Source organism: Xiphophorus couchianus, chromosome 19, assembly GCF_001444195.1.
Source record: "Xiphophorus couchianus chromosome 19, X_couchianus-1.0, whole genome shotgun sequence".
Classification (NCBI taxonomy): Eukaryota; Metazoa; Chordata; class Actinopteri; order Cyprinodontiformes; family Poeciliidae; genus Xiphophorus; species Xiphophorus couchianus.
In genome coordinates, this window is record NC_040246.1 from 4,670,107 (window position 1) to 4,698,076 (window position 27,970).

General features: G+C 39.7%; 1 protein-coding gene across 7 annotated transcripts in view; it reads right to left on the reverse strand.

Annotated features, from left to right (window-relative positions):
* Positions 1-27,970, reverse strand: part of dtnbb (dystrobrevin, beta b) — a 38,833-nt gene continuing 10,863 nt past the window's right edge. For 3 of the 7 annotated variants that reach the window (XM_028000510.1, XM_028000508.1, XM_028000509.1), the window contains exons 9-20: positions 27,398-27,564; positions 24,928-25,052; positions 15,174-15,248; positions 9,211-9,301; positions 7,747-7,835; positions 7,528-7,641; positions 6,365-6,461; positions 6,019-6,039; positions 4,820-4,979; positions 4,549-4,638; positions 4,394-4,457; positions 1-3,804 (exon numbers count right to left, since the gene is read on the reverse strand). In XM_028000510.1, coding sequence (XP_027856311.1) covers positions 3,693-3,804; positions 4,394-4,457; positions 4,549-4,638; positions 4,820-4,979; positions 6,019-6,039; positions 6,365-6,461; positions 7,528-7,641; positions 7,747-7,835; positions 9,211-9,301; positions 15,174-15,248; positions 24,928-25,052; positions 27,398-27,564 — 1,205 coding nt within the window. In that variant the 3' untranslated portion in view covers positions 1-3,692. The remainder of the gene's footprint in view (positions 3,805-4,393; positions 4,458-4,548; positions 4,639-4,819; positions 4,980-6,018; positions 6,040-6,364; positions 6,462-7,527; positions 7,642-7,746; positions 7,836-9,210; positions 9,302-15,173; positions 15,249-24,927; positions 25,053-27,397; positions 27,565-27,970) is intronic. The other 4 variants (XM_028000513.1, XM_028000512.1, XM_028000511.1 and 1 more) reach the window with 4 other exon arrangements.

Here is a 27,970-nt window from a genome sequence, read left to right on the forward strand (position 1 = left end):
TTTTGATAATAATAGTATAACTCTTAAATGCGTCTTTTTTTTTCAGCAGCAGATGACTTTCCATCCCCAGGCATTCAGTGAACAGATTAAGGTCGACGACAGACTAATAATGCAGATATACTTTGATATATACCTGTGTTTTTTCTATGACACACAACATCTGCAAACAGTTTGGCACAAATGTAAAGGCTGAGCGTAAGATCACCCCGCCCACCATCCCCACCTCAAAAAACACGAGAAAATAATCGACAAGTAAATAAAATCTCTACAAAGTCACAGACTAAAAGCTTGACACAGAGGCTGACAGATTATCTCGTTTGCTGAATGGTTACTTTATACAGCACTTTACAGTACAGCTACAGGCACAAACTGAAAGAACAGAACAGGAAGATTAAGAGTTGCAATAAAATGCAGGATCAGATTGAAAGGGGAAAGGGTCACATTTGCTTTTGTTTGTTTTAAATCTCAGCGTTGTCACATATAATTTGTGGGCCGAAACATGTTTTACAGCAGCAGTGGTTAAAATGATTCTTCCTGCTTTCAAATGAAAGTGTCCCAGGTGATCAGCAGTTTTTGATAAACCCATTACAACAACTAGACTCCATCAATGTTGCAGAGCAGAATCATAGAAATAAAAAGACAATATACATTAAAACAGAGAAAAAAAGAGGGGGAAAAAAAAATCAACATTTAGAACGGCAACAGAGGAGTCTCTTTTTGTTTTTTTCTTAACACAGTGTCGCTAAAACCTCTTATGTAGCTTATAGGACAGGCTTAGTGCGTGAACCAGAAATGGAAACAAACAAAAAGCAAAATCTTCTGCAGTTCAGTTAAATAAGGATTAAAGAACTGAACTATAACCCAGAAAATGCACATTTGTTTTTACAGACGGCTACATTAAACAACATGGAATCAAACCAAAAACTAACATGTAAAGGTAAAACGGTTTGATAACCTGTGTGACTTTGAATAAGCATGGCCAACTGGTTCACAGCCTCTGTTAACACAACACTTTGCTTTGCCAAAAGACACAGTCACCCACAGACAAAGCATTTCTAACCAAACAGCACTTAAGAAAAACTCCTCTCCTAAAATCCCTGACCACACATTTCATGGCACCCTTGATAGAGACGTGTACAAAGCCCTGCAGTGGATCCATCTTTAATCGTCAATGAAAATATAGAGAAATCTTAGCTCTGAATTGTTTCTTTTTATTTTTTACTTTTGTTACCATCCTGCTCGCTGTGCAGCACCGCAGATTAAACATGCAAAGTCGTCCATCAGAGTGGCTAAAAGAAATTAAATTCCTGTCATATCATATTTATGACCTAAGGAAACAGAAAAGGTATTGATTAATCATTAGAACTCCCTAGAAACGCTGATCAGCTACAAGAAAAAAGTCAAGATTGTATTTAAAAAAAACGTCTCGGATATATATTTTAATTTATTAAATAATGGGATTGTTAGGAGTACAGATAATTAGTAATTTAATTAAACATAATTATTTCTTAACGTGGAAAAAAAATACCTTGAATTGAAGATAAGATTTGTCACATTTTTTTTAAAGTGAGGTTACAGAGCTGCAATAAAAGGTGATTTTTATTGTTAGGCTGTTTATCGTCTTCATGAAGGGTGCCAATAAAAGTGGCCATTACACAAATTACTCAATGCAAATCACTCATTCATTATTTGCTGATTGATTGATTTGCTGCACAGGCATATAGAGTTTCTACCTAAAACAGATCAAAACTACTCATAAGATGTGCTTTGGGAAGTCCCGATAAAACCGTACAAATGTGATCCGAAGCAAGTCCAAATTCACTTATTGATTAAATAATCAATCCCAGTATTTCTCACATTTCAGGACTTTGAACAGCAAACCGTTAGCTCTGCAGTCCCTGAGCACATTTACCGTCATTGCACATAAACATTTTCTGCTCACTTTCATCGCCTAAATAAAGCTATTTGAAGCACTTCCTAGTTATCTATGGCCTTCCAACCTCATAACCCGCCCTGCGGCTAACCCGTTACCGTGCTAACGCGTTGCCTAGCAGCCACTCAGCGTCCTCTGGAAGGAGGCACCGTGCTGTGTTGAGCTAACGATGCCCTTCAGGCGGTATTCATTGGGAGTAAAGGAGACTTGGCTCGTTGTTGTTGTGTTTTTTTTTCTTAATTTTTGTTTTGTTTGTTTGTTTGGCGATTAGCAGCAGAGTAGTACGAGATTCATCCAGGGTGTTCACATGCACAGGTTATTCTGGACGCCAGCTGAGAGGGTTTTTTTTTTTGGCTATTTAGAAGAAAAAAAGCCCAAATGTCAAAGAATTTTTGCACTACATTATTCCCTGAAATTATTAGCTTTAGAATTGAGGTAAATTAGCTTGATTTGCTTTCTTGCCATACAATTTATGAGATCGTTTGTATACGAACGCCAGCCTGTCTTTATCTCCTGTCATTTGTTCTGTGTTTTAAATGAAGTTTATCTCGAGTGACAACAGTCACATAAATCTAAGTTGAACAATTTCACAACTGGTTTTCAGAGGTGACAAGTTTCACAAGAGCCTGTGGTAGTTTTACAGTCAGTGACCTTCAACTACAGGAATCATTTCCAAAAAACTAGGCCGCCATTACCCGCCTGTGTCTCTGCTGATAAAGGGTAACAATATATTACCAGGGTAGAAATGTATTCTAGAAAATAAAACAGGAACCTTTGTATGGCGCTTTAGGGAGGGAGAGTCCCAAGCATTCAAAACTGGTACATTTTTTCAACTTCGTAAGTCAGCTTTATCAGTTTAACATAGCTCTTGCCTCATCATTTCTCTTTTCTATTAGAGATTTAAAATCACCAGCATATCTTTGGAACCATCTGTGCTGAAAGAGGGAGTCGATCTTTTAGTCCAAAATGAAAGCACTTATCAAAAGATGAAAATTCAGGGGAATAAACATTCCTGGTTTCACAGTAGCAGCAAAGGAACCTCAAGCAGGCATTTGCTTATTCCTCTGGCAGGCTCTCTCCATCACATAAATCATGGCAGTAAAGCAAATTCTAAAAAAAAACAGTAATAATTAAAAATAAACATATAAATAAATAGTGCCTCCTCAAGCTTCTTCTCACAGTAACAAGCCCAAAGACCCAGAATTTCCCCTGTGCAGGTAAACACAGCTAGCATGAACTTGGAGGACACTTCTGACACCACAGCTGTCTTCACAACACCATCAAAGACCCGGCATAGCGTTGTACAGTACAGTAACTAAATCCAGACATGAGTGCAACTTCATGCAAAAACCTGGAAAAAAAAGAAAACAAACATCATAAATAAATGTAAACTACTCCAAAAAAAAAAAAAAAACAGAGAGAAAAAGCCATGACAGAGAGCAGGTGGTATCAGGACGTCTCCTCGGTGAGAAGGCTCCGTGTGTTTACAGTAGTTTATGTACAGGACGATCTGCTGGAATGGGAGATAAAAAGCACAGCAAGCCGTTCTTCCCACTCATGAGGGAAATTGTTCTGGTAATTTTACAGCAGGTTTTTTTTTTTTTTTTGCCTTGTTTGTTTTGTTTACAGGACAACATACACACTTGGTAATTAGACACATCTTGCTAGGCGCAAGGTGTGACGACTTCTTTTTTTTTTCTTCTTTTTTTTCACACAGTGAAATTCATTTTTAGATTAGATGCATGCATTACTCTACGTGCTAATGCCAGGGGCTTCCTGCTGATGCCGAGTCTTCCCAGTCGATGACCGGATGTCCTCGCAGGCCAGGGTAGGGATCTCTTCCCCTCAGTGCTTTTGTACCCTCAGTGTGCCTGGACGCACAAACAGAGCATGTTCAGCGCCGCCGACGACCCCGAAGGGCGAATGAATGAAAATCTGTCTCGGCGGCAAAGCGCCTCTCTCTACTGTTAATTTCTTTTGGGGCCGAGAAAGGCAGCAGTAGGCCGTTTAATAGAGCCAGATGAGTTTATTATTAGCCGGTGTCGGTGCCATGCAGAGTGCTTCCAGGCCACGTAAATACAGCAACAACACAGTCATTAGTGGAAGCAGATGCTGTTTCTGCACCAGGAAGTGCTTGCACTTAAGTTTTTCATGTTTAGCGCGCTTGTCACAAAGTCAATAATGAAGTGCAATCGCTTAATTTCATTTAATTAACTCAAGAGTCCTCTTAACGTGTCACTTTTTCTTCCCTTGTTATAAAATGTTATAAAATAAAAAGGAAAAAAAGTAGAAATGTAAAAAAAATATAAATTCTAGAGTTGATGTCTAATAGCTGATTAAACTGGTTAGTAATTCCATCGTTTACATATTATTTGTTAAAACTCTAAAATAATTTTGTGTTAGGTGTGACAAACATTATTAACTTTCATTCAGTTAGAAGACTAATGGATCAGCAAGTACCTGGACCCACCTCTGTCTCCACCATTCCTCATGTAGGTCTCCTCGTCCTCCGCCGCGTCATCCACTTTGAAAACAAACACAACCGAACATTTCAGACGCAACGACTTGGGTTAAATGGAAGTGGAAGATTCCTTGAACACAGACTGGAGACCGACCTGAGTGGAGCTCCTTCACCAGCGATGACATGGTGTTTGTGATTGAGTCAGCAGCAACTAAAAGATCGTTCCGAAGGTTTCTGGGTACACCTAAGGAGCAGTAGGATGGACCATCATTAGTTCTGTTCTGCTTTGCAACATGTTGCCTTTCAGCTGCGTTACCATTTAGGCATTTCTCTAGCTTTGCATCAATATTTTTGGAAGCTCCATGATTCTCAGCAGGTTTTTACATCAGTGGAGGTTTTTTTGTAAGGAGTTGGATTCGACTCACCCTGAGAAAAGGCCTCCAGCACGTCTCCTCCCACGCCTGCCAGGCAGTCCTGCGGTGTGTGCGTCGGGGTGGACCCGGCCGAGGTGGAGCGAATGGGCATGGGCATGGAGCAGCCGGCACCGTGGCTGGGAGAAGAATGAGGGGAGCCTCCAGACTGGGACTGCGAAAGGCAAAATCAGTCAAAAACGCTTAAACAACCTATTTACTGCATTATTAACCTCTTCTTTTTTACAATGTTAGCATATAGGCAGATAGAAAACAGATAAGTGAATAAACAAAACAGGAAATCTGGCACATAAGTCAAATGTTCTAACGTAACAACCTAATATAAATACTAAACATTAAATGTTAAAGCCCTGTATCTTTTAATGACAAGAAAAGTTCAGTAAAACTGAGATAAAGTTGCTCTAAATTTCGTATTTGTTCTTCATTTATTGGCATAAATGTGGCTTTAATGAGCGCATTTATGCCGCACAAAAGTGTCAGTGGTACAGAGAGCACACACGCGAGCCAATCAAATGCTGCAGCAATGTCTTAATAATATCACCTCTGAGTCTCATACTGCGCAACGCAGACGCTCCGTCTGCACCGAGGAAAATTCACTTATTTCTGTGAGCAGAAAAATGGACACTTATGGACGTTGAACTTCCAGCTCAAGATGGTCAGACATTAAATATGTATAGAAAAAAAAAAAAAAAAAGAGTACATTTCCTCACTAAGTCGTGATGCAGTTAGACAAAGTAAATTTGACACGGCTTGTCAGAGCTGACGTGAAATACTTAAGAAATGTCCATAACTTCCACATTTAAATGTACGGGTACGTACAGATCTTTACTGTCAGTTGTTCTCAGTTTTCTCTTCATGCTACACTGCTTGAGTTTCTCTCATTCAAACTCCTTCACTGAATCAGGAGGTTAATAAATGTGATGGGTCCTGTGCTGAGTCCGGACTAATAAAAGCACAGTATTCTTGAATTGGTTTGAACATATCATTGAACAGGATGACGCTAACCTTCATGCTCAGGTCCAACGGAAAAATATCTATGCGGTAGTCAGGAGTTGATGTCAATGAAAAAATGTGATATTTTTCTAAGTCGATTTCACAAAACTTGTGCAAACTGTGTCTGTGAGGAACAGGGGGAAGCGCAGGGACCATCGACTACTGTAAGGACTTTGCAAAGCGAATCGAGAGCAACTTACAGCCTGCTTCTGCTCCTCATCCTATCAGCCAACAAAGGTGAGCAGAGAGAAAGCGAGAAGAGCGAGAGCAACAAAATTAATGAAAAAAAGGAGAAAGTGATTTCTGCATGCATTTTCACATGTCACACGTTTACATGGCATAACATCAAGGTAGTTTGTTGTGCTTGGAGAGGAAGACACATTTCATCTATTCAAATCCCAATATCGGAGGTAGATTAGCAGCAACAAGCCAGTAAGAAAACCCAAAGAAGAGCAGCTGACCCAAGACGTTTGATGCTCTACCTATGTTGGGGGTCTCGTCCTCCCACCTGCAGGTAAAGCTTCTTGAATTGGGAGGCGGTCTTACCTTCAGCAGCCTCATCAGACCCTCCAGCTGGACCATCAGCTCCCGCCGGCTCTCCTGCAGGGCCGACATGCGCCTCTCCAGCTCGTCCTTCCTGTGTCTGTGGACGGCAGGCAACACGGTTCACGTTTCAGGTTTGTTCATTCGCGCGTGGATTTTGGGTAAAAACAGCAGTCTGCGTTCTAGTTAGAGTGCAAAACCAAAACAACAACAACAACAAAAAAGTGAAGTTGACCCTAAAAGTTTTTGATAGATTTGTGGTAAATTGAAAGTTATTTATTTCTATGAAAAAGAAAAAAAAAATCTGACTCAGTGGCAAGTTGTTTTTTTTTAATCCTTCTAATTATTGTTTTTGACAGGAGCACAAAGAATTAGTTTTTAAACCAACCTGACACATGTACACAAAAGAAATACATAAATTAGAGTAAACTGAAATCCTTCATCTGTGTTGGGGCTTGTTAGCACCCTCTGCTGGTGATAGTGTTTAACTGCATATTTCCAGATATTTTGAACCAGATATTTAGAAACTTCCGTCCGGGACATTATAGCAGCAGATCAGTAAGTGAACAGAGAAGACAACGAAAAAACAATAACATAATTTTGAATATTGCCAATGTGAAAAAAACTGTTGTGTTAGTTTGGAATCTTTTTTCCCCTTACAAGTCATTTTCTTGTTCTTGTTTTGGGTCAAACGTAAATGTTACAAAAACCCTACATTTTATCTAAAACAAAGATAACCTGATTGAACGAAATGCAGTTCTCAAATCCTGTTCATCATAGCAAAAACTACGATTAAAATAACTTTGGCAAAAATGGAAGCTTCTGCTTGTGGCCTACGCAAAACATGCATAGGCCGTAACGTTTCTACCTCTGTTCACTTTCTACAAGTGGTTTTTGATTTATTATTTAGGACAGAGCACACACACACATAGAAGATGTTCTTTGAGGCTGTGTAGCCTGTTGTTCCTGCAGAAGTCTCTTCCAAGAACATAACCTAGCGGCGACCCCAAGCTCTGCGGCACGACAGAAAATTATTTCAGGAAAGAAAAAGAGAAGAGACCAGAGGTGTTTTCAGGCATGTTTTGGCCCTCTACTTGTGTGTGTCTTCCTGTTATCGTCAGCTCAGCGATGCTGCATCACGTGTGGTTTCAGTGGCGGGCTCGTACCTGAGGAGTCGCAGCTCGGTCAGGAGCGTGGGGTTCTGCTGGGCTTTTTCTGGCGTGGGCTGAGAGGCCTGTTCATGCTCCAAACGGAGCCTCTGGATCTCCTGCAAGATCTCCCTGAATTGGGGAAATATATTTTAAATGTAATAGAAAATTTTTTTAACCCCCCCCCCCTCACACACACAATGAGAAAACTGAATTAGGTTAAATAATGAAGCGGACCTGTTTTTGTTCTCCAGCTCTGCGATCAGCTGTCTCTGTTGCTTATTGGCATCGAAGTTGAAACCCAGGTCTGTTGGAGGACACTGTTGCTGCAACGCAAAACACCTCTCAATAAAACCAGTGAGAAAAGTTACAAATACAGCAAGAGTGTTCATGCTTTTTAACGTTTTGTCATGATATAGCCACAGGCGTGAACTGAAGAGTGGAAGGAAAAACTGACATATGGGTTTTCAAACCTTTTTACCAATGGAAATCTGAAAAGTGTGGTGTGCATTTTTATTCAGCTCGCCACAGTCACTAACTGTGAATTTTTCGTCTCGTTTCCAGTGCAGATATCTTAATGCTTAATAATACCGTCGAAGGTCGTCATGGACGTGACGTGTTTAAAAGGCTACTGTAGCGAAAATGGAAGCATACTGAGTGCTCATTTCAACTCAGTTGGACAGCACAGACATTCAACTTTATAAAAATAGTGTTTTTATACTTGTTTTGCTTTTTTTTTTTACTTTCAAATAAAGCCAGATTTATGATAAATCATTTTCACTATAATTTTGTGCACATTTTTCGCCTTTGCTGCCCCTTCAGCAAAGGCTGCTGAAGGGGCAGCAAAGGCTTGTGACCAGGAATGCCTGGTCACAATGCAATATGACACCCATTTTCCAGATTTCCTCAAATGCACAATATTTCTAAAACAAGCAATGAAAATTTTTTGTCTGTATTTTAGCATGGGAGACGTGGTGAGAGAGGCTCTGGAGAGAGTTTCAGAGACGGGATGAGAACAGAGCGCAGTGACGTTTTGGATTTTACTAGGAGTGTTTTGGATGAGTATTTTTAAGACTATAAGTGTGTTAGAGTTTGTGAGTGTGTGTGTGTGTGTGCAGATCCACGACCAGAGAGTTAAGAAAAAAACTAACTTACAAGTAACCTTTTAGCAACATAACAGAGCCTGTTTTAAGTCAATAATTGCTTAATATCAGCAAAAAAGAAGTTCCACTTGCAAATGTTTCACTTAAAACACGAGAAAATGCCTTGCTATAAGTTGAATAATCTGCAAGCTGAACTTTATTATTTACTAGCTGAGGTTTTTTTTGAAGGAAATTGGTTGTGGTGGGTTTTATTTTGGGGTATCACCATAACATTTAAAATTTTTATGTGTCAAAAATGTGAAAACCATGTGTCACTTCCTTCCACTTCACAACTATGCACCACTTTGTGTTGGTCTGTTTCATAAAAGTCCCCAGATTACACTGAGGTTTGTGGTTTTAAAAAAAAAAAAAAGCTCCTAACTTTGGGATCCGACATTAACACAAATTTTCAGAGAAGTATACAACAACAAAAATTAACTTTTTGACAATTTTCCAGCAACCGAGAGGCATGTGAAGATGAAAACAATAGCTTCTATGACTAAGAGATTTGAAACACAGCTTGACTGAAACCCTTTGAGTCTTTCTGTGAGGCACTTACTGTGGAGTTGCCCGCCTCAGCTGCCAGGCGCGCAGCGTATCGTGCGATGAGCCGGTGCTCTTCATCTAACCGGCTGGGACTCTCCAAAACACTGACCAAAGTCAAACACAGAGCAAAACATCAAACATATACGCAGTCAATCTGATCATATGCAGAAAAAAGTATTTCAACAAATCAATTCAGGAGTCCAGAATTGGTAGAAAACGAGCAAAAAAGATTAGAGGAATTAAACGATGATGACTGGACAAGCAGCATGCAGGCTGCTTTTATGACAGTTACGAGTATCCGCTTTGGTCATTTCAGCCAAGAAAAGAGATTTCAAATATTCTCCAAGAGTTTAAATGATCATGGGCGGGACATATGGTGTGGGCAGATGATGGGACATATGCTGCTTTTCCCTCCACAGGTCATCTCCAAGCGAGGAGGGAAAGCGAGCTCAAACGGTGCGGGGAGCATTTCCAGTTCCGACTGGAGGACGACCAACGGCCGACAATTAAACTCAGCGTGGCTGTAAAGCTGCTGCATCGACTAACAGTGATGAGCGACTTCTCTAACCGAACCTGACCAACCCAGCAAAAAGTGGCTTTTTTGTGCCTCTTTTACTAAGTATTTGATGCCAATTTAAGGCCCCAGATCATCAAAGGAACTTTAATATCCTACAAACATAGCCTGGGGAAATCCAAAAAAGTGTTTTTCAAATGATTTTATTTGATCTCAAGGAGAAACTAAATGTGTAAAACAAGATGAACATATATATATATATATATATATATATATATATACATCTGGATCCAGGTTGGTTTGGATAGCTATTTTTACTCAATACATGAAGTAATAATTTTAAAATAGCATTTTCCTTTAAAGCAAAGCTTAAAACCTGCTTAGTTTTTTTTTAGTAAGTGTAACACTGATGAATGTTTGATGTGATGACAATTGACAAAATTTAATGTTTATTGCTTGTTTCCATATTTTTATGATGTGAATCATTTTGAAATGGGCTACACAAATAAACGTGACTTTTTTTGCTCACTTTGGGTATTTTTGTTTGAGATAGAAATTTGTTCGATGAGCTGAAACATTCACAAAACATAACAGGGAAAACTGCAACTTTAGCTAGTTTGTTATCATTGCATGAATGACCCCTGAATGAACCGAGGTAATGGCCGAAGTATCCGTCAGATCCCTTGACGGGCTCAATGTTGTGTCACAAATTAAGAGGAAACAAAAAACATGTAAAGGAACTCAATCAGAGCAGGACATTAAAAAAACATCTTGCTAAATGGGTCTCGTTCTAAATAATTTACAGCCTCGCTGATACCGATGTTTCTTGTAACAATGCGGCGACACATCAGGGAATTGCTCTGCCCGACTCTTGGAGTTCTAATGCTACGTCCACATTGTCCTAATTTTTTAACAAAAACAAACCAGTTTACATTTTAGTTTTTCCCTGATCTGGTACATTTGCTGCATACATTCTGTATTTTTGTTTTCTTCAAACTTCTTTTGTTCTCTGAGAACAAAAGTTGCTCCCACATAATTTTGAACAAGCCGTCGCTTACTCCAATTTTGAAGCATCAAACTGAGACCGCGCCTATTCAGAGTATTATCTGGACCAGATCGCCGCCGACAGGCTCCTAGTTCGGAGAATCGGATTAAGTCAGAACGCTGGGACAGAAAGCCAATGTCAGCTTAGGTGTGTGCTATATTTGGAGTATTTTCACCGCTTCACCTTGTGATCAAACAGCCCTACCCCACAGGGAGCAGAAGACGTGGCATTCATCTTTACTTGACATAAAGAGAAAAAAAAAATAGAGGTCATAGATAAAAATAGTATTTTTTGTTGTTGTTGTTGAAAGTTACTAAAACATAAACGTCAAGGCGAAGGTGGAGCAGAAAGTGGTTTTGTTCTGCAATAAGACTTAAGTTCACTGAAGAACATATGCGGGAGTTAGAGAACGCTACCATCAATTCATTTGTGCAAAAACTCCAATTTGGATAAAGTAGCCGCTGCTGTCAATAAAATAAATGGATTCCAAAGAATTCGGAAAGTCGGATGCTGTCACAATGCTAATGCTAACCGTTAGCATCGACCGACGAAATGCAGCTGTTTACGCTACTGGATGCATGACATGAACTTTACTGAAGCAGTGCACCGATGTCGGTATCAACAAATGCCCGTTCATAATAACTCGGATCGGTATCAAGGGCTAAAAAAAATAAATAAATCGCATCAACACAGCTGTTTTACATTCATTCGACTGCCTGTGAATCGTAAGTTAAATCACTTCTAAATGTTCTCCTCTGCTGTCCCATTTCTGAATGACTTAACACGTAATAAATTGTTTTCCTGGAGGAAAACTGCTTTAGGGGGGATCTTTAGTTGAAGCAGGGCGACAACGAGCAACAACCCTAACGAGCTTTATTCTGCAGGAGCACATTTGACTCACTGGCCTTTCATGTGACAACAGGCGAGAGAATGCTGAGAAATCTTAACAGTGTATTAATATTTATTAGGAAGACAGGGAGCAACTCTACCGGGCTGAACCCAACGTGACCCCCACACTGCAAAAACACAAAATCTCACCAAGTATATTTGGTGTAGTTTCCAGTACAAATATCTTAGTACACTTTAAATAAGACTAAACTAACTAACAAGTAACTTTTCAGCAAGATATAGGTGCTTGTTTTTAGTTAATAATTCTGGAATATTGATAAAAAGCACTAGTTCTGTTGGTAGATTATTTCCCTGGGCTGGAGTTGCCATAGAAAGGTTTTGTTCAGAGGATGTTAATATGTCCTAGTGAAAGTACAGACCTGAGTCCAATTGAGAATCTGTAGCAAAACATGAAAAGTCCTATTGATGGATGATTTCAATCTAATTTCCCTTTCAAAGAAGAAATGATAAAACATTTCAGTGTCTCTAAAGGCGGAGGTCATTTTTTACTGTAATTGCAGCAAAAAGCTACTCTCTAAAAGTACTGACACAAATGCCTGCCACACTTAGGGAAATGTATTTTTCCTTCCTACTCAAAATCATGTGGTAAAACTCCAATAAAATGCACCGAAGCTTGTGGTTGAAGCTTGTGGTTGTAACATAACTGAGTGCAAAAAAAAGGCTTCCAAGGGCGACTGCGTGTTCTTGTTTCCATCTCTCAGCAAAATCCATAACGCTGCTTCCCCAGGATTCCTGCTGTGTTCTCATCGCCACTTCAATGTCATCCCTTTTCTGTTTGTTTGGGACTCTATAATCCCTGTGATAATTGGGAGAAGACATAGTCTCCGCCATCTTGTCTTTGCCGTCTCCCCTAAATCCTTCATGTAGTCTCTTTAATTCGTCAAACACTTCTTATTTTAGATGCTAGTTGCTCTAGCATGCTTCTTGTTTTTTCGGGGGGTTGTCCTGGAGTTTCTCAGCATGACAGATGTTAGGAGCTTAAGGGTTTAAGAAGTGTTCAATAAGACTACAAATGAATAAAGTCAAGCAAATGAATAAAAATTACAAGACAACCAATGGTTGAAGTAATTACCGATACAGTAGTTACGGTGTGATTTCATGTGCTACTTTTGCCCTTCAAATGGCAGATGTGCAGCAGTTTTGACCCCTCCAAGGCAACAACATCCTCTGCGAGTGTCATCTTCACACAGCGGCGCTGACTCACAGAGCAAAATGTCAAGACAAAGGTTATCGGGCGTCCGCGTTACCGCCAAAGTGAGAGGAACCTCGGGAGAGAATCGCCTTTCCTCGTACTGGAGCTGCAACACAAACCCATCCGCTGACCTCCATGGGTTTGGATGCGTGACGTCGTTGGATACCCAAAAACCAGCACCGCGCCGTCAGAAATAACCTTTACTTTACTTCTGTTCATCTCAATCAAATGTTAATGTCATAAATGATTGGCTTAATGGTTAGATTTTGAAGATTACGTGGACAAAAAAAAACAAAACACATTTTAAATTAATGGATTCTTTTTTATTGCCAGCTGCCCTTCAGCTGACAAAGTCCTTGGCGAAGGCTGATGACTCTGCCCGAGACTTCCACACCCCCTTCATTCACGGTCTCCCCCAGATTTCCGACGAAGTCGTCTTGACTAACCCGCCGCAGGAGCGCCCGAGTCTCTCAGGGCTCTGATCTCGGGAGCACAAATTGCCGGAAAGATTTGCCGGAGCGATACAGCGCACACGAGACGGGGAAAATCTAGACCTGCAGGGAGAGGATGCGTTTACGTTGCAGCGCCATCAGAGCGCTCTTCTCCGTCGCCGGCTTCATAACCACAGAGCTTCGTTACACGCTGTGAGTAAAGAAAGATGCCAGAGTCCAGGCTCTCACACAAGATGGACTGAAATGAGAGGAGGCTCTTAGGGCGACCAGGCTCCATCCAGCTCCATCATAATCTTTTTGTCATGTCATCCTGTTAGGTAGATGTGATCACATATTCACTGTGACAGCAGAGCATATTTTCTACCTAAAAATACACCCAGAAGGTCACGCTGCTCAGAGGCAAAAATACGTGCAAGGGGGGTATGATTTGCCGTTTTTATTTTGATCAGAGAGAATTTGTCGTCTATTTTTAACGAGGGCTCAATTCAGGAGTGATTAAAAAGGATTTATATGGATTTTTTGGGGCAATTTATGGAGATAATTTGTCGTCTCAGGGCCAGGACTGCGATAATAATTTTTATAGTAACTGAGTAAAACAAAACAAAACAAAACAAAAAATTATGATTAGATATCATCAATACTAAAATTTAACAGAAAAATAAGATGTAGTGCTGAATTTTCCTACTGCTGCAAAAACATTATATTGACTTTGGCATTTTGATATAGAATTAAGCAAAACTTTATACTTGCTTGCTTTCATGAGCACATTACCACACAATTTTGCTGATCAATTCTTTAGAGTAAAGCATTCATAAAAAGTTGATAAAGTGCCTCACAGGTATTCAGAATAACCTTTGAATTTTTTACTTTTTCTCACAATCCAATCACAAACTTTGAGGTATTTTACTAAGACTTTTTGGGACATAATGTAGTGCATAGCGACATAAAAGTGACATGAAAAACAGTCATCCTGATGGCATAATGCTGAGGATGTTGTGTTTTTTGCCACACATTTACAATGTAGGCCCAAAAAGTTACATTTTGGACAAATATCTATATTTGTAAAAGAAAAAAAAGAGTTGAAAACCATATATTATTTTAGGTTTATGTTTTACTAATTTTTTCTAAAACAAGTAAAAAAAATAAAACATAAAAAAAACATGCCTATGGCATAATGCCGCCATTACCATCTTTTAGCTGGGGGATCATGTGTTCAGGATGATGTGCAGTCCTATTGTTTTTTGCCACATATTTGGCATGTAGGTACAAAATGCTCTATGTTTGACACATTTGTATTATTTTTTTTGACGTAAAAAATGTTGAAAACCATTCAACATTACTATTGAATTTACAATTACGTGCTGTTTTGTGTTGATCTATCACATAATATCCCAAGAAAATAAATTTAAGTTTGATTGCATGCCTTTGCAGCACTGTCATATCTAGTGGCTAACTAGCCTAAACTCACTAGCTTAACAGATATCCTCTTAGCTTGTCATTTGTGATTTAATATCTCTAGTTATCTTAATAAAAGTGATGTTGTCAATGCCAGAACTGTTATTTGTGTGTGTGTGTGTGTGTGTGTCTGGAAATAAACAGAGATTTTGATTTTTCCTCATTTGTGGCTAAGTGTAGAAGCCTTCTTTAGCTAGTTGACTGGTTAAGACAGCGGGATGCTAGGTGTCTTTATGCTCGTGCTGAGAGAGAAAATTCTGGTCTGGCATTGCAGTAAAAGGATCACAGGAACGGTACAACATAATATTTGATCAGTTTTGAAACTCTCCAAAACTTTGGAGTACCTTAAATCTGGTCCTTGTATAGTCAATTATGGGGGAGAGTACAGTCGTATCTTCAAAAAGCTTACCTTTTGGTAGGAGTGGGTGCACCAGAGGACATGAGCATTGTGTCGTTCATGTTGTTGGTCGCTGCTTTCGCCTGACTAAAACAAGACAAGGTTAGAGGTTTTTCATGCTACGCCGCAGAGGTCTGTGCTGCTTGACACCGGGAATGGGGGAACAATTTGCATTTTTATTCATAATCATAAATCAAGCTATTTTAACTTCAGCTTCATCCAGCTGTAAGTAAGAACGTAAGAGCGGAGGCAGAAAGAGGAATCATTAAAACCCACAGAATGTGGTGCACCAAAGAAGAAGAAAAAAAGGGCAGCACGGTGGAACTGCTGTGATATAATCCAGTTTCCTGCAACTGAGTTAGATGTTTTTAGGCAATTATCTCAACTCTAATTAGCAAGTGCAAGAGCAACAACAACAAACAAGGATTCTAATTAAGCCACAAGTCTGAAAAAAAGAACAAAAAAAAACCCAGTCACCAATAAAACGGTGGAAGGTGATTGTGGGAGGTAATTTGAGAGAGTAAACAAAGCACCGCGGCCCATATGGTGTCTGGATTCGTGTCGGGGCTCGCCAGGACTCGAACTCTCAGGGCACGGAGTCGCATTAACGGATCAAAACATCCCTCGGAAAACAGCAGCCGCTCACAAACACACAGAGGTCTCCACATCTCCGGATTTGCATCCTCTGAATCTGCACCTTGTAGTTATTAGCCTCGATTCTGTTTCGCTTTATTTACATCTCTCGTTATGACACAGAAGGCAGGTACCGACTCGTCTACACATTAATTTATAGATATATGAGAACACTGTTGTTAATAGCATCATGCTGGGTTTCTTTTTTGCGTTATTCTACTTTAAAAACAAAACAGAAATGAAAAAAACCATTTAAACAGCATTATCTACTCACAGACACTTTTCTGTTTAATATTTCCTGTTTAAGTACTTGATCCTACACATTAGAAAAACACACGAGTAAATCATCTGCTTTGTTCTTTCCTCAGACATTTGCTCCAACTTTCCATTATTTTTGCATCAGGAGATTATAAGAAAAAGTGTGAGCGCTGAACCTTGCACATACTATTTTTGTCTCCCATGAAGAAAAAACAAACATTATGGAAAACTGTTGCATAAAAAAAAGGTTTATCAGTCAACAAATCGCCTTAAAACCAGCTGGAGTCAAAGGACGAGGTATGAGACTTACCTCTGCGGGGAGAGAGAGCACCTGCCTCGGTGGCGAAACACATCCAACCACTGCTGCTGCTGCTGCTGCTGCTGCCAGATGCCTAATCTGTCCTCAACTGAGCAGGCGAGCATCTCAATGTATTACACTGCTGCTGTCTCCAAGGAAACTCGGCAGTCACATGACTTTGTGACGACGTAGATTTTCTATGTCTCACTCACGCTCCTTTTCCCTCTCTGAGGCTCCGCTCCGACTCTTGTCTTTTCGCCTCGCTACATGCAGACATGCTGCAAAATGGGGAAATGTTATTTGCTTTAGCTTAGCCAAAATGCTAATAGGTAAAACAAATAAATAAATAAAAAATACAAAATGTATTTAAAATTGTGCACAGAATGCCCATCTATGGTTGCGAGCATATTTACATTTACATATCTTAACTCCTCCTTTTACTTTCAGCGAGTTACATAAATCAAAGCTCCTCAGCGCGAGACTTCTAAAAATAATCTTCAGCCCCTTTTTTTGAATCTATTAATGCAACTCATGTGTAACAGCAGGGTCCTATAATACCCCCCCTCATTTTTATGTTTGGGTTTTAGTACTTTTATCTAAAATAAGTCAAATCTAAAATGTAGCTCAACTCACTTGCATAATTGCCTGCGGATCCGTGGCTCATTACCCGCATGAAGTTGAATGAGGACGTCCAGCCCAGACCTCTATCCAGTGTCTCAGAGGTCAACATTCAGGCATTAAAAAAATCAAAGCCTGCAAAGAGCTAAGGCCCGTTTCTCCTGAATGACAGACCGTACAATATATTCATTTCTTGTGACAGGGAAAACTAATGGGCTAGATCAGAAGAATATTTTAGGCGAGGTTCTGCAAAAAGATTTGAAGGAGTTAGTATCTAATCTGTAATGGAGAACTTTGATAGCGGAGGGAGATTACAGGTAAGTTTATTTTTGGGTGCTCTGAGCTACAGACATTGTTGACTGATTAAATAAATAAACTAACTAAGGTCTTTCAAAACCACAATGCATATCTTTTCATTGCTTTGTGTATTTGTGGCTAGGAATAGGATTTAAACAACATAACCAGAGGAAGACATGTAAGCTGTAAACAGAGCACAAAATGGCTTCCAATGATATTTAAGACATGGAAGCCACAACAACCAGAAGACTGAGCTAACGGCAGATTGTTACGTTATGTGGTTTGTTGTCATTTATTATGTGGTTATCATGTTAAATGCAATGACAATTTTGTAAGTGTTTTGTAGGAAAATCCTTTTCTGTCGTGTCTTTATGTTTTGTGATTTAGTTAATATCTTAATCATTTTTACCAACGGAGGCTAACATAAACAAACAGCATGATACAGCTTCCAAAGCAGCGTTGCTATCGATGGAAATGGCAATATTCATTCTAAATAAATATTGCCATTACTCATTTATCATGACAAGGTTGAATGAAGCAATAGGAAGGAAATTTCCTGAATAAACGAGCCATTAGCCAAGGCAATTAAGAGCACGGAATGAAAGCAATTTTTTTCCGGGAAGTGCAGCTCCGTGCCTTGTTGCCCCTTCACCCCCACCATTGACATCGAAAACACTAGAAGGGGAAGGGTGGTGCTTTGTCATCAGGAAGTATGACAGATACTAACTGGTTTATGTGTACTATTCTTTAAAGTCCTCACAAAACTCAGCAGCACAATGTTTTGGCATATTTCCACCAAAGATATGACGAACCACACATTCTCCCATCCTTCTAGTACATTTGGGTAAGGTGGTGTAATGGACCTGCTAATTTCCAACAAAAGGAAATACGACCAACTGATACCCATAACTGAATACGTCAGCTCGGACCACCATCCCATCTTGCACAGGTCAAAATCGTTTATGGTATGTCGTATATCACCCACCAGGATAACTCAATGACTTTCTAGAAGAAGTAGACACTTTGCTCTCTTCTGTCCCTTGTTCTTGATGATGTGAATTTCCACCTTGGCAATCATGACTCATCAAATTTTCAACCATCACGTCACTTGTTTGAGCTACAACTGGTCCACAGTCTTCCAACTCACAAAGTTACCAAAGAGCTAAATCTCATTCTCACAAGAAACTGTGCTGTCCAGGCCTTCTATGCCCTTTTCTGGATTTCTGAGGGGTCTCCTGGGAAGATCCTGCTTGGACTCCCTGCTCTTTCAACCTCTAGCACATTCTTTTCTCTCAATGTTACTGATGTCAAAGAGTCATTGAGCTCTTGCCTAAATAGTCTCTGTCCTCTATCCACCAAACCCACTCACTCCTCCCAGTCCCACTGTTGGCTCAATGATACCTTCCGGTCACTGTGTAACAACGTCCGAGCTGCAAATCAAAAGAATCCTGCAGATCTAACAAGATTCTAGGCTATGTTGTCAGCATTCTCTGGACACCCAGAAATTATTTTCTTAAAAATTAAAAAGTCTGCTTAACCCTCTGCCACTCACAGATTCAGATACAAGAAAAGAGTTTACCAAACTAACCAAACCTACCCTAATCAAAAGTGTCTTTAACTCAGCAAGCAGAAGTCCTACTGCTGCTTTTATTCATTTACTCATTTTATTCATTTTGCCCTCTGACTGAGGAAAGTGTGAATAAACGTCTCACATGTAATCACACTACATGCCTGTTGGACCTTGTTCCTACTAATCTGCTCCTGTCAATAGCTCCTACTAACTGCAGCAGTCTCACATGTAATTAATGCTTCAATGACATTAGGTATATTTCCCACCGGACTCATGCTTGGACTATTATATTCTCCTTCAGACCCATGGAGAACTACCGGCCAGTCTCTCCTGTTTTCATCCAAAACCATAGGATGGGTGGTCTTTAAACAGATCACAGAATACCGCCAACCTCCTTGACATAAAACAATCTGGGTTCAAAGGTAGCCTCGCCACTAAAGTGACTCTATTGTCTGTCACAAAAGCCTTGAAAGAAGTAAGAGCACCAGCTCCTTATGTTACGCAAATTATCTGCTGCATTAGACTGTGAGAAACTAAGCACAAATATTTCCACATAAGGCGAAAGGAAAACAGTTGATTACATCGTGCTACCGTCAATCCAAGTACCATCAAGCAAGTGATGTCAAAGTTACCATACACTCAGATGTGTGATTCACTTAAGAGTAGGAAATGAGGCAAAAGGCTACAAAAATAAATCATATGTTAAAGGAAAGTAGCACAAGAATGGCAGAATGAATGGGAGTTATTGTCACTAGGGCTGGACGATATGGCTGAAACGCCTACCACGATATTATCGTTTCATATCGGTCGATATCGATAATTATTGAGTAGTATTTTTTGTTTTAAATATCTGAAATACCTCCAAACTAGTGAAGTGACGTTTCTTGTTTTATTCACAGTTTTCGCTTCACGTCGGTGGTTTTTAGTTGTAAGTAGTTGTGAGGCACTGTGGCGAAACCTTAACCAGCTTGTTGCTAGGTAACCAAAGAGTGAGTCAGCTGCTGCCACACAGCTTGCTCAGCTGGCCATGAGAGGTTGAGTAGCTAAAGCTATTCCTCTGCCTACATCTCCCAGAATGCTGTGCGGTTCTGAATCTGAGTTCAGAATCAGATCATTTCACTGAATCAGTTCAATGAAATGACTGAAAATATTATCTATCGATATTACCGTATGTGTCTATTGCAATACATATTGTTATTGATTTATTGACCAGCCCTAATTGCTACTGATCATCTCCATTTCAGTTCTAATCAGTAATTTGAGTCTTTGTAAATGATTGTTCAGTGCAAATATGATGAAATTTCAGTGGTTGATAAAACAGCAGTCATAAAAACAGTTGATGAATTTGTGATTCAAGTTGTTTCAAGACACTAGAAACCTTGAAACGACTTGCCCTTAGCCTCCAAAATTTCAAGACCACCATTATGAAAACTTAATCCTGAAAATCTCAGGATGACCAATTACATGCCTCATATCTTGGTTTTAATGACGCAGATGTATTTTTGCATTGGCCAGGAGATAACTTCAAATAGTAAAGCAGGGACATACGTTTTAAAAATTGTATGAATTTCTAAAGAATTTATAGTGAAGAGAAATTTACTTTCTGAATATTGAATGTGGTGCACGATTTGACACTACAGCATGTATTAAATTTGAATGCAAAGTACAGACAAGGCCTGTGTAAGTCACTTTGACAGAAGTGGAGCTAGCTCTATCTGTGAGAGGAAGCTTTTCAGACAAACGGTAGTTCCCGAACCCATACATCCTCTTCTAAACAACAAATCCCTTAGAATCTACCCGACACTTTGAGACAGGCAAAAAATTCACAGCCCAGTTCTCGGTTAGACGTCGCTCCACACGCCGGTAAATATTTCAAAATAGCACGAGAACAGCAGCACTTCGTCAGAGGGCGTGGTGAGGGTTTGGACAGCAGGGGACTGTGTGTCCGTTCGATTTGGGTGGGCTGATCAAACCTGACGCTATAGCCTGATTCTGCCATGCGTTCTGACACAGGCTTTGTCAGCACTCACACCCCCCCCCCCCCCCCCCCACACACACACACCTGAGATATGATGGGGACTTATAACATGAAATGACAGCTCATTGAAGACAATGTTTATCCAACTTGGCAAAGAATGGTGGTAGTTTTAGAGGTCATGTCTCAGGCTACTGTTACTCTTATTGGGATCAGTACAATTCAGCAAACGAGGTAGCAGGAAAAAGATTCAGGAGTCATGAATGATATGGAGATTACTTATCCATTCACCCACTAATTCTTTAAAATGCCCATCTGTGTCAGCTGTCTCTCTCTCTTTCTCCTCCAGGATACTACAGGGGAAACACCAGTCCATAGTTTTGTTACTTCAAGACTGAATGACTATCAAGACGTCCACAAAATGTAGATAAAAGCCTTCAGATGATCCAAAGCTTTGCTACTGGAGGACAAACTGACCACTTTTCCTCACTCTGCTACTTTCTTCTTCTACTATTCTCCATCTCGCATTATCTGCTGTTATTTAAGACGTTATTGTTATGTTTTTTCCTCAGGTTTATTTTTCCCACCAGAGACGCTTCATCTGCTCCTGCGTTCTGTTTGGCTGTTATATCTTCCTGGATGGAGGCATCAGCTGCCAATAACTAAACGTTCCCCCTCGATCGTGGTGCTGTATTTATTAGCATGTAGCTCGTGATGTTTTTGTCTCAGCTACTTGGTTAAGTACTTTTTGGTTGCAGGCAGAGCAGTGTAATGCCGCTTTTGCCACCAAGAAAGTAATTTTAAATCACTTTGATGGCCTCCTGGTGAGCGCACAATTAGGTTGCAGCGTAGCCTCTCCTTTGTAGTTCTCAGATCAGCAATACGAAGCCGGTGTACCTGAGCCACACGTTGCGGATTAGCAACCACTGCTGTGACTACGCTGCTCCACACACCACCACTATCTCATTACGTGAGTTTAATGCATAATGTCACCCATACCAAACACAATGGGAACCACATTGTGTTCCTGATTCACCCCAAATGACCTTCTCTATGCTCTGCAAAGACCGTCAATGTTTTTTTTAAGAATATCAACAAGAAGTTGAAATTTGAACAAAAAACACATGCATTGACTCGACCACTTCCATTAGTTGCTGATTTTATTGTCAGTTTTATATCAGGTTGGTTACTACTGAATTACTTATATACTTTTTATAGGATCTTGTGATAGATACAATGAAACCATTTTCAAGGAGAAAGTTAAAAGGATGTGACAGCGTTTCACATATGAGGACTCATGAAATTATGCTAGCTTGTAAAATAAAATAAAATTTTAAAAAAGAGACTAACAACACATTGTCTTTGGCTGCATGGCTGATTCATTCATCCTCGGGTACATATGCAAATATACATTTTCTTGCAATCAACAATATTTTATTTATAATCACAAGAAAAGCAGAGCTTTTTTCCTCCGCTCCTTGCGAGAGATCTAGCTACAGAGGCAAAAAGATCGAGAAACGAGTAACAAGTCACATCCATTTTTCTAAAAGTCAGTAAACACCCACTCGCTGCATATAAAAAAATAAAATAAAACGCTAAAATGTCATCTACAAGTGAAGTGTCCTTTTGAGAAAAAAAAAACAGCTGAGAGTTTGCAGAAATTGCAAAGCGTACGCAGTGTCCATCCATCTATTTTCTAACACCCTTGTCCCTAGTGGGGTTGGGAGGGGTGCTGGTGCCTATCTCCAGCTAACGTTTCAGGCAAGAGGAGGGGTAGCAGGGCAACACAGAGACAGACAGAACAAACAACCATGCTTAGGGAGAATTTAGAGAGACCAATTAACCTGACTGTCATATTTTTGGACTGTGGGAGGAAGCCGGAGTACCCGGAGAGAACCCACCATGTACATGGAGAACATGCAAACCCCGGGCCGGGAATCGAACCCAGGACCTTCCTGCTGCAAGGCAACAGTGCTACCAACTGTGCCACTGTGCAGCCCATGTACGCAGGGTGTCTGTAGTTAAAGTTGCTTCCTAATTATCAGTTTGGTACATAAAGCTTCAAATATCTTATTCAGGTATTAGTGTGTCTATGTTTTAATAATCCATCAAGAAAAACAACAGTTTAGATAAAGAAAAACCTATGCTGAAGGGCATTTAAGACTCTATGGCAGGATTTACTCTTTTAGGGCGTATCTTGTAAAAAACAAACATCATAAAAAAAGAGAAAAGAACAATAACAGGGAACAGAATAGTGTTGAGGGCACTGGAAAGATTTAATCCGACATAGTCTCGGCCGCAAATCGTATTCCTTTTTATCGCTATTAATCTTCTTGTGTGATGTAATTTCATGCTACACAGCCTACATGGCACAACCTAATCCAATCGCCTCGTCTTTATGTACAAAAAACACTCGGGTCGACAGTTTATTCTCCACTTCGTGATGAATTGCAAATGTATGCAAATGTCATATCCATCTTGAATGCATAAATTTCAACAGAGTGCAGAAAAAAAAACATAGAAACTTCCTGCCAATGGGTGGAGCCTGGGAGTGAGAACTCATTTGGAGCTGATGGTATCCATCACGCCGGAAAACAGGAAAACAGAAAGGAATGTATCATTCTGTCTGTTTCCCTGGCATTTACTGAGCTACGCTCTCCTGCTAAAACGCAACTCTCTATCAATTACTCACTGACACTTGCCTGCAGCAGAGGCATAAAAAGACAGCTTAGATTGATAGTCGAGAAGGAGGTTCCTGTTACGGCAAAAAGCGATCGGAAATGTCGAAAAGTCAGGTCAGAAAGTTGAGCTGTATAGGGTTAGGGTTCATTTAATGGCGTTTAAAGTTGTAATCTTAAATTTAGGGTTGAAACGATTAATTGGATTAATCGTGATGAATCGATCATTGAAATGAATGAATCAACTAATTTAGTAACCGATTAATTGTTAACTGCAGAATAGAAACTCTAAAAAAAGACAAATTGCTGAAAGAACAACGTACTTAGAGCTGTAATTAACCCAAAAATGTGCAAATATGTTTATATACATATATGTATATACTGTATATATTGCACTTAAGAAAAAAGACCCTTTGTCTGTAAATATATTCTACCTAGACCTCCTCAGGTGACATAATTTTAGCTTAATCGAGTTCAACGTCTGTAAAGAAATCTCCTATTAGCACCTTTTGCTTTCCAATTATTGCTCAGTTAATCCCAAAAAAAAAATCAGAATCAGATTAGTCCTTCCATGTATTTATGCTATGTTAAACAGAAAGGGCTGAATTTTTCACATGCTGATGTTAGAAATATTTTTTTTTAGCTGCTGATGAATCCTTTTGCTAAAAATGATGAATCATTTCGCTAAAGAAATGCTGTCTTATTAAATTTTAGGCAATACATTTTTTTTTTTAATTTTCTTATTTAAAAAAAAAAATTAATACATTTGTTTTGTTTGCATCTTTTATGCATTTCTAATGTATAAAAAAAAAAGTCCTAAATGAAAAGTCCACAGAATCTTACAGGTACTTTTTAAGTCAGATTAATCGATTAACTGTCAGAATAGATTAATCGTTTACAAGTCGTTAGCTGCAGCCCTGCCTTAATTTTTTTATGTGGGAAGCAAAAGAGTTGCAGAGAAACAACGCAGAAAGAAAATATGAAGGGCAACTCAGCGATATGCGCTATGTGGATGAGTCCCAGCAGCAGTGCGACCGACTACGGAAACTCTCAGATTTTTTCAGTCGCGATCCAGATGCGTGTGCAGAGTTTAAGACAGCAGCAGAATATAATGCATTTCCTGTAACGACTTCCAGGAGCCCCAAAGTCTGGAATGTGAGATTGACGGCACCGTCCTGGTCTCATTGCCAACATATTGATGAAGATGACTGAGCTGTTAGCGGCCTGCACAGCTTCACACATGTTCCCGTTATAAAAAAAAAACAACCCGGGCCAGGATATCTTAGTGAGTCGAGATGCCGTAAGTCGTGTGATGATCGCGTAGTGAAACGATGGAAAATGTTACACGATGGAAACGGATTCCGTGTCATAAGCACATTGATTCCTCCTGTGCTGTTTGTCAACACAGCAGTAAGCAATGCGTAGGGATTAACACTTACACAGTATGGGTGAGCTCCTGAGGTCTCTCGGCCTGCTCGGGGAACACGGGGTGCGGCGCCTCTCCGATGGGGACGCAGCCCAGAGATTTGCTGATCGCGTGGCTCAGCTTTTTGGCCGGAGACTTCTGTGATAGCGGGCAGGAAGAACAGTGTCACCTCTCGCCTGATCGGTTGATTTTGGTGTTGTACGCTCAAACTTAAGCTGTTTCAGAAATCGTTTACGTAAGTAGGTATGTCTACTCTCTCAAACACTCAAACATAAAAATCTTACCATGTAATTTTAATCTGGTTTATAGATTAAAACTAACTTACTAGTAACTTTTCAGCAAGCTATAGGAGCTTGTTTTTAGTCAAGAATTCCTTGATATTGATGAAAAAGTACATGTTCCATAGGCAAATTAATTCACTTATAACAAGATGTTTTTCCTTGGTCCTAAGTGAAATAATCTGCCAGTGGAACATGTACTTTTTCACGAATAATTGAGGAATTATTGACTAAAAACAAGCTCCTCCTACATCTTGCTGAAGTTACTTGTTAGTTTTTGTTATTTTAAGTTTACTAAGATGTTTGAACTAGAAACCAGACCAAAATTACTTGGTGAGATTTTGTGCTTTTGCAGTATTGATGAGGAACTCTGGAAGCTAATTTAGTGAGCTGCTCGTCACTAACTGTACATTTCTGTATCTCCTGCTGATAAACTTGTAAACATAAACACATAAACACTTTATACATCCATATATGTTTACAAAAATATTTAACCCCTCAAACCTTTCATTCTTTTTAACACACACTACAGGAAGTACACTTTTTTCTTCTCATGGTCTGATGTGAAATCAAACTGAACCTTTTCTACTTTAGCTGAAATTTTTTTTTCCATTTGTCAAATGTCACACTAATGAGATATTATATACAGTTTCTTTTTCTTCCTAACTTCCTTTAAATTCTGAAGCTTACATGCATCATCTACATCTACTTAGTTTTTGTACAGTTGCCTGTGTCATGAAACGGTGTGGTGTTAAGGTGGTGAGGCAGATGCTGTAGACCCAGGATGTGATAAATAAATGGTTTTAATGATAAATGTCCAGAAAACAGTCCAACCAGCGGGCAGCACGGCCGAGCGGAAGCCAGGGCTCGACACCGGTAGCAACCGTATCACAAAGGACAACACGAAGGACTGAGCACACATTCGACAAGGACCCGACAGAGACGCAGACACACAGGTGGCATTAAATACACGGGAGGGTAATCACAGAAACGAGACACACCTGGGAACAATCAAGGGGAGGACAGGACAACGAAGAGACTCAAGGACACAGAAAACAATAAATAAATACACAGAAAAACACGGAACATGACAGCCTGCCCGACTCGGGTCAAATGTTTTCTGTCATGGGAACAGAAGTAAGACAGAACTGCAATAAAGTGTAACTTTTTTCCTACTTTGGGGTTATTCTGATAATTCTGACAAATAATACCCATCTTTTAGTCCTAATTTTTGATGCATGTTGCACATATCTTAATAAATTTTATCTGAATAATTTTATTATTCAGAAAGGAATCTGTAGTGTTTCACACCTGTGGTTACAATTCATTTAAACTTTTTACCAATATCCATCAAATCTGGAGACATAAAAACTCCTCTTTTGAAATGGGGTTATTTCCTTTATCTCGTAACTCTATTTACGTCTTATAAGTTATTTAACTAAAATACGTAACGTTCTTGAAGTGAAATGTTCAGTCTGAATAAAAATGCCTTCAAAGTCAATTTTACAATAAGTTGGTTTGACTCGATGATCAAAATAAAAACGGCATCGTGTACACGGAGCACCTTGAGACTTTTAGAGATAAAAACATGATTGGATTTTGCCATAAATATTTATTTTTATAGAAAAAGAGGCAATCTGCTACTATGCCACGGTAGAAAACCTGCCAGTGTCAGAGAGGTGGAACCTAAATTCAACTTAGGTGCTTCAGACTCATTTAAATTGAGACTTTTTCACTTTTCAGTACTACATCCAGTACAGATGCATCTACGTATCCTACAGTAAGTGGCAAAAAAAACCAACATTTTGGCATATCAGACTTGTGTTTGGTCTCTAATGCTTTCAATCATTTCATTCCAGCCCCGAAGCTATACGAGCTGTTATTCTTTCCTGTAGAATTGGAAATGGATTTGGGATCCAGGGTAATATCCCTTTCCTGCTTTCAATTTATGACATCATGATTGAGCTTCGAGGGAAGGCGGTAAGGCAATCAATACAGTTTCATTTTCAAAATAACTAAACCTCATAAACCCCTCGCCTCCGCCACCCCGCCCTTAGATTGTTTTGAACGACCATTAACCGCATGCAGACAGCTGTTCCATCATAAAATCACTCCTCAGTCTTCGAGAGGTACTGACTTTTAATTTGCGCAGAGACGGCAGAATCATAATGCAAACCCGGGATGGATCTCAGATCGTTTCCTTACCCAGGACGAGTGCTCCTTCATTTGGTGTTGGTTGCTATGGGGGCCGTTGGCGTGGCCCCGCCAGAAGCAGCTCTGACAAAGCTGGTAGCCGTGGCACTGTTGGCACCGGTACCGAAAGCCCATCATGCTCTCGCTCCGGCAATAAGAACATTCCACCGGATGGAAGACTGCTCGAAGAAACACAAAAACAAATTGGGTCATTACATCTTTTTTTTTTTTTACATTTATTTCTATGCATTGGTGTGTGAGAATCCGGCCACCTTTCCAGTCCTTCCTGTTGAAATATCTCAAAATATTTGACAAATAATGGAAATACTGTGTGTTTTCACTTAATTTGTTACTTTGAACTGGAAAGCAAAACAGGTTGGCAACAAAGCAGATCAAAGCACATGGTGTGGATTAATGCTTAGTAAGTAGAAGGATAAACGTTGGGGAAACTATTTTATGCTGCACAAATCTTACCAAGTACTTTTGGTCTAGTTTTTAGTACTCTTGAAATAACAAGTAACTTTTCAGTAAGATATACCCTTGTTTTAAATCCATGACTCCTTAATATTGATTTAAAAACTACTA